The 12447-nt window shown below is 41.0% G+C and overlaps 1 protein-coding gene across 3 annotated transcripts in view; it reads right to left on the bottom strand.

Annotated features, from left to right (window-relative positions):
* Positions 1-207: 207 nt before the first annotated feature.
* LOC139555947 (jun dimerization protein 2-like) overlaps positions 208-12447 on the bottom strand; it is a 34654-nt gene continuing 22414 nt past the window's right edge. For all 3 annotated transcript variants that reach the window (XM_071369354.1, XM_071369353.1, XM_071369352.1), the window contains 3 exons: positions 10447-10674; positions 9114-9218; positions 208-1612 (listed from right to left, as the gene is read on the bottom strand). In XM_071369354.1, coding sequence (XP_071225455.1) covers positions 1409-1612; positions 9114-9218; positions 10447-10665 — 528 coding nt within the window. In that variant the 5' untranslated portion in view covers positions 10666-10674 and the 3' untranslated portion in view covers positions 208-1408. The remainder of the gene's footprint in view (positions 1613-9113; positions 9219-10446; positions 10675-12447) is intronic.

The following is a 12447-nucleotide window of genomic DNA, read 5'->3' as shown; positions in this document are numbered from 1 at the left end:
TAAGTACCTTACTGTGGTCCAAAAAGAAACAAAAAAAAATAGCTTCTTAGCAAAGAGCAATTTCTCAGGCAATAATTTTGCTAGGACTGTCTGGGAGTGGTTTGAGTTGGGGAGGGGAAAACGGAAAACTAGCTGTTATTGTCAGAGAAGTTTGGAGCAACATTATTACAACCTCATAGTGTGGAAAAATATATAAAACACAGGTAATCACTTTTTTGACTGCTCTGGGCCTTTTAATATTGAAAAATACAACAGGACACTGATGTCAAATGCAAAAAAATCACATCAAGTGATTACAACAATACAAAGGGCATTTCATACACAATATATATATGTCACTTATAAAGCGGTATAAAATAAGTATATTGAAATACAGACATTTGAATTAACAATGCCTTTTTAAATTTTTAATATAAACAACAGGAGTGTAAACATTATTTCATATAGTATACATGGGCTTTTACTTTATGACGCCAGCGTCACCTCAAAATCGGATAAACCGGATACTTCCATCGTCAAGGCAGAGAATATCCCCCCCCAAAAAAACGTAGCATTATAATATGAAATAAAAATATGTTCCAACTTGGTAATGGACAAATCCTAGAATACTACTACACCTGTGTATTTCAACATGGTATACAGTACACTGGCTGGCTACACCTGTGTATTTCAACATGGTATACAGTACACTGGCTGGCTACACCTGTATATTTCAAAATGGTATACAGTACACTGGCTGGCTACACCTGTGTGCCTCTACCGTTATACATGTTTAGAATAGCACAATAACAACAACCTCTTTGTTTGTCTCTGAGTCGGTAAGAAGTGCCGGTAAGAAGTGGCGGTAAGAAGTGGCGGTAAGAAGTGCCGGTAAGAAGTGGCGGTAAGAAGTGGCGGTAAGAAGTGCCGGTAAGAAGTGGCGGTAAGAAGTGGCGGTAAGAAGTGGCGGTAACAGAGCACCATAGTGATTGATAGTAGTGTTTCCTCTTCAACATTACAGTTTCCACTATCTTCTTCCATCTGTCCCTTATTGTAATGGCGGTTGGTTGCAGTAAGTAAACGGTGTGGCGCTGACTTGGTTTCAAAACAAAACACTTATTATGACGCAGAGATAACTGGGTTGGGCATTAGGCTACTCCCTCTTCCCTCAGAACCCAATCAGGTAACGTTTACCAAGGTGTTACCGAGGCAACGGAACACTAACAACCCCGGGTCTTTTGGGCAAAGACAGACAAGAGTCTCCAAAAGTCTCCAGCTTGGCGCTCAACACAGTACATAAGTGCTTCAACAACAAAAGCATCAGGTGATTTTTGAATCTTTCGTCATCTTTGATGACAGTTGCTTTTTTTTTGTGTGTCGGATTTCTTCCTTCCTTCCCGCCCTTCGGTTTCACTTTCCCTCTGTGGTTTCACTTAGAGGCCTCCAGCTTTTCAGCGGCCAGGTGTTCGAGCAGGGGGTTGGCCTCGCTCTCAGGGGTCTTGACGCTGTCGGTGCGGACGATGCAGGTGGGGCGGTGGAGGTTGAGCATCACCATTAGCTGCTGTCTCTCCATCCTCAGCTCCTCGATTTGGGCCTTTAGGTCAGAGTTCACCACCTCCAGACGCTCCGACTCCTACAGGGAGGACAGAGAGGGGAGGGGGTATACTGTTAGGTCATTGATTTGACCAGGTAAGTCATCGAGAACACTTTCTCTTTTACAATAATGACCTGATGTCCCACTTTAAACAAACTATAAACAGGACTGGGGTGTAATGGATTACATGTAACAGATATGTTTTTAAATGAACTGTAATCCGTTACTTTACCAGCGTTAAAATTGTAATCCGTTACTTTACCGGCGTTAAAATTGTAATCCGTTACTTTACCGGCGTTAAAACTGTAATCCGTTACTTTACCGGCGTTAAAACTGTAATCCGTTACTTTACCGGCGTTAAAACTGTAATCCGTTACTTTACCGGCGTTAAAACTGTAATCCGTTACTTTACCGGCGTTAAAACTGTAATCCGTTACTTTACCGGCGTTAAAACTGTAATCCGTTACTTTACCGGCGTTAAAACTGTAATCCGTTACTTTACCGGCGTTAAAACTGTAATCCGTTACTTTACCGGCGTTAAAACTGTAATCCGTTACTTTACCGGCGTTAAAACTGTAATCCGTTACTTTACCGGCGTTAAAACTGTAATCCGTTACTTTACCGGCGTTAAAACTGTAATCCGTTACTTTACCAGCATTAAAAATATACTTTTGAAAAACGAGATGATTACCTCCAATGATTACTTTTAAATTCAGAAAAAAGGATGTTTGCGGAAAAAAAACATTGACACTTTTCAGTTCTCAAATCAGTGTTGAAAAAAAAGGATCAAGTTTAAATTTGTTCTTCCTGAACGAGTCTGACCACCAATCAGAGACCACTATGATGACACACCAAATGATGACCACCAATCAGAGACCACTATGATGACACACCAAATGCGTTTGGATCGCGGGGGAAAAAGCGGGAATAGAGCTGTTATACACTACAGTCCAAGCGATGTCTTCCAGAGAGGATCCAACTTGAATAAACGCTTGGAGGTAAAGATGACAGCAGTGGTGTAGTCTACGGTGATACGGATACCACTTATTATTGATCATCTACGTCTACGGTGATACGGATACCACTTATTATTGATCATCTCTGTAGAGCATTGATGTGAATCACACAGCTGCTCTCTCATTTAACTATTATTACTGATAACTACTTTGATGTGAATCACACAGCTGCTCTCTCATTTAACTATTATTACTGATAACTACATTGATGTGAATCACACAGCTGCTCTGTCATTTAACTATTATTACTGATAACTACATTGATGTGAATCACACTGCTGCTCTCTCATTTAACTATTATTACTGATAACTACATTGATGTGAATCACACTGCTGCTCTCTCATTTAACTATTATGTCACAAGCCGGCTCATAGCCTGTGACAAAAATGAGGGGACACGAACAACAGGTATAGGCCAATTTAAAAGTGTTCTTTATTATAAACAAACTATTAACTTAAACTAAGAAAAAAGAATGAGGTGTGGAAGTATCATGATGTAAGGTGTATGTAAAGTGCATGGATGCGTGAATATGTGTGTGTGAACATGACTGAGTGAAAACTATGCAAAACTACAAAGGAACAAACAAATCATGAGCATACCTGGAGGAGCAGAGAGAGAGAGAGAGAAGTGATTAGTGACAGCTTTAATACCCTGAGCCCAGGTGGCTCCAATCACTAACGACCCTCCTCTGCCTGCAGGAGGAACCGCCCCCTGCACTGCAGAGGAGGAGCCGTGACACCCCCCTCCTTAAAATGAGGGTCCCACCCTCAACCCAACTTCCTCCAACATATTCAAAATAATTCAAATTTCCCAAAAAACAAATAAACAAAAATACCAATCCCGGCTCCTAGCAGTAGCCCCGTGTCCCCCAGCTGACTGTCCGCCCCTCAAACTCAGCAGCCCTGGTACCTGGGGAGCAATTTAAGAGGAAAGAGGCGCAGACAGCCCGTAGGGTCAGCAGAGAAGAGATACAAGCTAGGTTAAAGGAGCACGGGACAGAGCATCAGCAATGATATTATCCTTACCACTAATGTGTCTAATATCAAGGTTGAAAGGTTGCAAGAACAAAGCCCAACGCATCAGGCGCTGGTTTGGGTTTTGCAGGGACCTCAGAAAAACAAGTGGGTTGTGGTCAGTGAACACAGTTAAAGGGGTCAAACCAGAACCAACATAGACCTCAAAGTGCTGTAAAGCCCAAATGAGACCTAAAGCCTCCTTTTCAATTACAGAATAGTTTTTCTGATACTTATTAAATTTTCGGGAGAAGAAACTGACTGGACACTCAACCTTGTCGTCATTCTCCTGGAGAAGCACAGCCCCAGCACCGATTTGACTGGCGTCTACCTGCAATTTGAAAGGTTTCCCAAAATTTGGTGCTGCCAACACAGGTGCCAAACACAAAAGAGTCTTAACTGCATCAAATGCCTCTTGACACTGGGTGGACCAGATAAATTCAGCCTTGGCCTTCAACAGATTGGTCAGTGGGGACACTACTACCGAAAAGTTTTTACAAAAAGCACGGTAGTACCCCGCCATTTCCAGGAAGCGCATCAGTTCTTTCTTTGTAGAGGGCTGTGGGAACTGCTTCACAGCCTGAACCTTGGCTTCTACGGGACAGACAAATCCCTGACCAACAACCTTGCCTAGGTATGTGACTGTAGCTTTGGCAAACTCACATTTTGCCAAATCAATACCTGTGTCCAACATAGACTGCATCTCTGTTTCCAGTTTTAGTCTCTTCTCCTCAGATACACGATAAAATCTGTGTTTGATAGGCTTAGCATCTCCGTACTGATAACTACATTGATGTGAATCACACAGCTGCTCTGTCATTTAACTATTATTACTGATAACTACATTGATGTGAATCACACAGCTGTTGCTGCCATTTAACTATTATTACTGATAACTGCATTGATGTGAATCACACAGCTGCTCTCTCATTTAACTATTATTACTGATAACTACATTGATGTGAATCACACTGCTGCTCTCATTTAACTATTATTGCTGATAACTACATTGATGTGAATCACACAGCTGCTCTCTCATTTGACTATTGTTACTGATAACTACATTGACGTGAATCACACTGCTGCTCTGTCATTTAACTATTATTACTGATAACTACATTGATGTGAATCACACAGCTGCTCTGTCATTTAACTATTATTACTGATAACTACATTGATGTGAATCACACAGCTGCTCTCTCATTTAACTATTATTACTGATAACTACATTGATGTGAATCACACTGCTGCTCTCTCATTTAACTATTATTACTGATAACTACATTGATGTGAATCACACAGCTGCTCTCTCATTTAACTATTGTTACTGATAACTACATTGATGTGAATCACACTGCTGCTCTGTCATTTAACTATTATTACTGATAACTACATTGATGTGAATCACACAGCTGCTCTCTCATTTAACTATTGTTACTGATAACTACATTGATGTGAATCACACAGCTGCTCTGTCATTTAACTATTATTACTGATAACTACTTTGATGTGAATCACACTGCTGCTCTCTCATTTAACTATTATTACTGATAACTACATTGATGTGAATCACACTGCTGCTCTCTCATTTAACTATTGTTACTGATAACTACATTGATGTGAATCACACAGCTGCTCTGTCATTTAACTATTATTACTGATAACTACTTTGATGTGAATCACACAGCTGCTCTGTCATTTAACTATTATTACTGATAACTACATTGATGTGAATCACACAGCTGCTCTGTCATTTAACTATTATTACTGATAACTACATTGATGTGAATCACACAGCTGCTCTCTCATTTAACTATTATTACTGATAACTACATTGATGTGAATCACACTGCTGCTCTCTCATTTAACTATTATTACTGATAACTACATTGATGTGAATCACACAGCTGCTCTCTCATTTAACTATTATTACTGATAACTACATTGATGTGAATCACATAGCTGCTCTGTCATTTAACTATTATTACTGATAACTACATTGATGTGAATCACACAGCTGCTCTCTCATTTAACTATTGTTACTGATAACTACATTGATGTGAATCACACAGCTGCTCTGTCATTTAACTATTATTACTGATAACTACTTTGATGTGAATCACACTGCTGCTCTCTCATTTAACTATTATTACTGATAACTACATTGATGTGAATCACACTGCTGCTCTCTCATTTAACTATTGTTACTGATAACTACATTGATGTGAATCACACAGCTGCTCTCTCATTTAACTATTATTACTGATAACTACTTTGATGTGAATCACACAGCTGCTCTCTCATTTAACTATTATTACTGATAACTACATTGATGTGAATCACACAGCTGCTCTGTCATTTAACTATTATTACTGATAACTACTTTGATGTGAATCACACTGCTGCTCTCTCATTTAACTATTATTACTGATAACTACATTGATGTGAATCACACTGCTGCTCTCTCATTTAACTATTATTACTGATAACTACATTGATGTGAATCACACAGCTGCTCTGTCATTTAACTATTATTACTGATAACTACTTTGATGTGAATCACACAGCTGCTCTGTCATTTAACTATTATTACTGATAACTACATTGATGTGAATCACACAGCTGCTCTGTCATTTAACTATTATTACTGATAACTACATTGATGTGAATCACACAGCTGCTCTGTCATTTAACTATTATTACTGATAACTACATTGATGTGAATCACACAGCTGCTCTCTCATTTAACTATTATTACTGATAACTACTTTGATGTGAATCACACAGCTGCTCTCTCATTTAACTATTATTACTGATAACTACATTGATGTGAATCACACAGCTGCTCTCTCATTTAACTATTATTACTGATAACTACTTTGATGTGAATCACACAGCTGCTCTCTCATTTAACTATTATTACTGATAACTACATTGATGTGAATCACATAGCTGCTCTGTCATTTAACTATTATTACTGATAACTACATTGATGTGAATCACACAGCTGCTCTCTCATTTAACTTTGTGTGCCTTACAGGTTGTGGATGTTGTGGATGTCTGTTCACAAAAGTATATGTATATTTTAACCCAGTAATGGTTGAATTGAAGAAGTTTAAGCTGCCTATCACTCATTGTTTTTGCGACCAGAGGACAGCCAGTGAAAAATGTGCTCTTGCAACAGCTGCATAGTGTGGATCCCAGCCTATAGAATAAAAGTTTGAGGGAGATCCCTCCCTTCTAAACTCCGCCGTGGTGTTGGGCTCCATACTGTCAAAAACAAGTTTAATTCGAAAAGACCACGAGTGGGACTTTTGAAAATCCATACACCTAACAGACACATCAAATCAAGTTTATTTTATATAGCCCTTCGTACATCAGCTAATATCTCGAAGTGCTGTACAGAAACCCAGCCTAAAACCCCAAACAGCAAGCAATGCAGGTGTAGAAGCACGGTGGCTAGGAAAAACTCCCTAGAAAGGCCAAAACCTAGGAAGAAACCTAGAGAGGAACCAGGCTATGAGGGGTGGCCAGTCCTCTTCATGCACACTTTTTGATAGACTTAAACAGCTGCAAATGATGAAGATATTTAAAGTGTCACCAACAAAAACGTAAACAATAGACCTATAGCAAATGCAACTGTTGTGCTCAAAATATGCCATTAAATGACCAGAGTTGATTTTTCAACTGGAAGCAATGAGCCCAAAACAGTCCTCCATGACAACAAAATCATAAACAACAGAGTTGGCTAATTATGCTCAGGCTAATCTATATTTCCATATTTCCAAGTCCTATTCTTGAAAATCAAGGAGTATTGAATTAATTAGAATTACTGGAAATCTGACAGACTTTTAAAATGTTTTTTAATGTAAAGATATAGCCTAATCATATTATTATTATCTGTAGTAGAAAGCAATTAGTTAGAATAAGCCTACATAACCCATAAAGTAAAATGCATCATATATTTATGGCCAGCTATGTACACGCTAACATTAATTTATCCTGCAATAAATGTTGTTCAATTGGTAATTTAACATTTTTTTGTCTTCTTCTAATGCTTCTTGAAAGTTATTTAAAAGTAACTGAAAGTAATCAGATTACTTTGGGTAATCCAAAAGTTGTGTTACCGATTGTAATTCTGGACAGGTAACTAGTAACTAACGGATTACATTCAGAAAGGAACCTACCCAACCCTGACTATAACATGAATGCCTGACAGAGCACTCATCATGTCTTTATAAACACGACATAGATTCTTCACAAATTATTTAGAAGTAATCATACAATCTATTCTAGATTCTACAGCCAATTTACAAAGAACACCAGAGTATACATAAAGAACGCCATAGTATACATAAAGAACGCCAGAGTACACATAAAGAACACCAGAGTACACATAAAGAACACCAGAGTATACATAAAGAACGCCAGAGTATACATAAAGAACGCCATAGTATACATAAAGAACACCAGAGTACACATAAAGAACACCAGAGTATACATAAAGAACGCCATAGTATACATAAAAAACACCAGAGTATACATATAGAACGCCAGAGTATACATAAAGAACACCAGAGTATACATATAGAACGCCAGAGTATACATATAGAACGCCAGAGTATACATAAAGAACACCAGAGTATACATAAAGAACGCCAGAGTATACATAAAGAACACCAGAGTATACATAAAGAACACCAGAGTATACATAAAGAACGCCAGAGTATACATAAAGAACGCCAGAGTACACATAAAGAACGCCAGAGTATACATAAAGAACGCCAGAGTATACATAAAGAACGCCAGAGTACACATAAAGAACGCCAGAGTATACATAAAGAACGCCAGAGTATACACAAATAACGCCAGAGTATACATAAAGAACGCCAGAGTATACATAAATAACGCCAGAGTATACATAAAGAACGCCAGAGTACATATAAAGAACGCCAGAGTATACATAAAGAACGCCAGAGTATACATAAAGAACACCAGAGTATACATAAAGAACACCAGAGTACATATAAAGAACGCCAGAGTATACATAAAGAACGCCAGAGTATACATAAAGAACACCAGAGTATACATAAAGAACGCCAGAGTACATATAAAGAACGCCAGAGTATACATAAAGAACGCCAGAGTATACACAAATAACGCCAGAGTATACATAAAGAACGCCAGAGTATACATAAATAACGCCAGAGTATACATAAAGAACGCCAGAGTACATATAAAGAACGCCAGAGTATACATAAATAACGCCAGAGTATACATAAATAACGCCAGAGTATACATAAAGAACGCCAGAGTACATATAAAGAACGCCAGAGTATACATAAAGAACGCCAGAGTATACATAAAGAACACCAGAGTATACATAAAGAACACCAGAGTACACATAAAGAACACCAGAGTATACATAAAGAACACCAGAGTACACATAAAGAACGCCAGAGTATACATAAAGAACTCAGCCGCCATTTTGAAAAGGAAAAGAGACTGACCCTTTGGAGGAAGTCCGTTCTCTCCTTCTTCTTGTTCCGACACCGTGCTGCTGCCACTTTGTTCTTATCTCTCCTCCGTCTCCTCCTCTCGTCGTCCTCGTCCATCTGCAGGGAGAAGAACAAGTGCTGTGATTAGCTAATGGGGACCTTTTTCAAGGCCTGCATATTATTAAATATAGTTATTCCAACCTTGGTTTCTATCTTTCCTGCATTTTATACTCCCGACACAATGTTGTCTCACTCCTATTTTTGTTTCATTGTGAATTTCAAGTAACTACGTCCCAGTTTGATACCTGAGCTTGCCATCTTGGAGGCAAACGTGAAGAGTTTCAGAGAACCCAGATTGAAATGATTAAACGCCCAGTGGAGTCAAAAACATGATTTTCCTGTGTTTTATATATATATATTTTTCCACACTATGAGGTTGGAATAATATTGTGAAATTGTGTAAAATGCCCTTTTAGTGTAAGAGCTGTTTGAAAAGACCGCCTGAAATCTCAGCCTGTTTTTGTGGGATGGAGTTTTGGCCTGCCTCATCTCCAGGCCGTAAACTAGTTAATAGACCAATAACAAAGCTAGTTCCAAACCTCTCTTCCAGTAACAGCTAGTTTTCAGTTTTCCCCTCCCTACTCAGACCACTCCCAGACAGTCCTAGCAACATTCTTGCTTGAGAAATTGCTCTTTGCTAAGAAGCAAGTTCTGTTTTTGTTTTGTTTTACCATTTTAATTGAAAACAATCACGGTAAGGTACTTAATTGCTCCCCAGAAAGTATTTGATATTAAGATAAAAAAATGTCTGCATTGGACCTTTAAGTTGTGTAACATCTCAAATACTTCTGAAATTGGCCACTTGGTGGAGCTAAACGTTAGACAGGCTGACAACATCTAAACATCAGTCGATCATAAAAAAACAGAACATCCCTCGAAAATATCAACATCCACCACCATTCCTCCTCCTCATCCTTCTCATCCTCCACCTCCTCCTCCTCATCCTTCTCATCCTCCACCTCCTCCTCCTCATCCTTCTCTTCCTCATCCTCCTCATCCTTCTCTTCCTCCTCCTCCTCCACCCCCTCCTCCTTCTCTTCCTCCACCTCCTCCTCCTTCTCTTCCTCCTCCTCCTCTTCCTCCTCTTCCTCCACCTCCTCTTCCTACACCTCCTCCTCTTCCTTCTCTTCCTCATCCTCCTCATCCTTTTCTTCCTCCTCCTCCTCCTCCTCCACCCCCTCCTCCTTCTCTTCCTCCACCTCCTCCACCTTCTCTTCCTCCTCCTCATCCTTCTCTTCCTCTTCCTCCCTCTCTTCCTCCTTCTCTTCCTCCTCCTCCTCCTCACCTCTCCCTTGATAGCAGTGAGTGGCCTCTTGCCCAGCCGTCCCAGGATATGCAGCGGTGACAACATGGCGCCCAGGTTCCTGAAGTCCTGTGCCAGTTTGAGCTGGTCGGTGAGCGTGGTGGCAGATATGCCGGCCAGCAGGCCCAGGCTGGGCAAGGAGCCGGCCGTCAGGGAGGGGTCAGGGATCTGACCGGGCATCATGTCAGACCCAGCTACCATACACCACCGCTGTGGAGGGAGAGAGAGACGGAGAGGAGAGGGCGGGAGAGAGGGAGAGAGAGAGGAGAGGAAGGGAGAGGGAGGAGAGGAAGGGAGAGAGAGGAGAGAGAGAGGAGAGAGAGAGGAGAGGGCGGGAGAGAGGGAGAGAGAGAGGAGAGGAAGGGAGAGGGAGGAGAGGAAGGGAGAGGGAGGAGAGGAAGGGAGAGAGAGGAGAGAGAGAGGAGAGAGAGAGGGCGGGAGAGAGGGAGAGAGAGAGGAGAGGAAGAGAGAGGGAGGAGAGGAAGGGAGAGAGGGAGGGAGAGAGAGGAGAGGAAGGGAGAAGGGAAAGGAAGGGAGAGAGAGACGGAGAGAGGAGAGGGAGGGAGAGAGAGGAGAGGAAGGGAGAGAAGGGAAAGGAAGGGAGAGAGAGAGAGAGGAAGGGAGATGGAAGGGAAAGGAAGGGAGAGGGAAGGGAAAGGAAGGGAGAGAGAGGAGAGGGAGGGAGAGAGAGGAGAGGAAGGGAGAGAGAGAGGAGAGGAAGGGAGAAAGAGAGGAGAGGTTAAGATTAAAATCATCCTGTCAATGACTGATGTAATAACATTATTTGTCACGTCAGAACCGGAGAAGAAGAAGAAAAAGGAGGTTAATTTAATGTCCAAAGCATTTCAACCATAGGATATTTTCCTTTCCCACCCAGTTTAAAAGCTATTGTCCAATATCCTCCACAGACAGCCATTTAACGGAATTGACAGACTGGATTTTGCAGAATTCTACACTGGAATGTTAATCTACACTAGTATCTTGGCTCCATGTTCAGGCTGGGATTAATCATGTATTGCATTGATTTGCCCACAATCACAGAACAAAAAAAGAAAGGGGTGGTATGCAATACCAAAAAAAATCAAGAGTTTGACGACTGGACTTCTTATTGCAATCAGAGAGAGAGAGACAGAGAGAGACAGAGACAGAGAGAGAGAGACAGAGAGATAGAGACAGAGACAGAGAGACAGATACATAGAGAGAGACAGAGAGACACAGAGAGAGAGAGACAGAGAGAGAGAGACAGAGACATAGAGAGAGACAGAGAGACACAGAGAGAGAGAGACAGAGAGAGAGAGACAGAGAGACAGAGACATAGAGAGAGATACAGAGAGAGAGAGAGAGACAGAGACAGAGAGAGAGAGACAGAGACATAGAGAGAGACAGAGAGACACAGAGAGAGAGAGACAGAGAGAGAGAGACAGAGAGAGAGAGACAGAGACATAGAGAGAGATACAGAGAGAGAGAGACAGAGACAGAGAGAGAGAGACAGAGACATAGAGAGAGACAGAGAGACACAGAGAGAGAGAGACAGAGAGAGAGAGACAGAGAGAGAGAGACAGAGAGACACAGAGGGAGAGAGAGAGACAGAGAGAGAGAGACAGAGAGAGAGAGACAGAGATACACAGAGAGAGAGAGACAGAGAGAGAGAGACAGAGAGAGAGAGACAGAGATACACAGTGAGAGAGAGACAGAGAGAGAGAGACAGAGAGAGTGAGACAGAGAGAGAGAGACAGAATGAGAGACAGAATGAGAGACAGAGAGAGAGAGACAGAGAGAGAGAGACAGAGAGACAGAGAGAGAGAGAGAGAGACAGAATGAGAGACAGAATGAGAGACAGAATGAGAGAGACAGAGAGAGACAGAATGAGAGACAGAGAGAGACAGAGAGAGAGAGAAAGAGAGAGAGACAGAGAGAGACAGAGAGCGACAGAGAGAGAGAGAGAGACAGAGAGAGAAAAGAAGAAAAAAAGAAAAAAGAAGG

Source organism: Salvelinus alpinus, chromosome 27 (assembly GCF_045679555.1).
Source record: "Salvelinus alpinus chromosome 27, SLU_Salpinus.1, whole genome shotgun sequence".
NCBI classification, from domain to species: domain Eukaryota; kingdom Metazoa; phylum Chordata; class Actinopteri; order Salmoniformes; family Salmonidae; genus Salvelinus; species Salvelinus alpinus.
The sequence above is the reverse complement of the archived record's forward strand: the minus strand, read 5'-3'. Positions and strand labels throughout refer to the sequence as shown.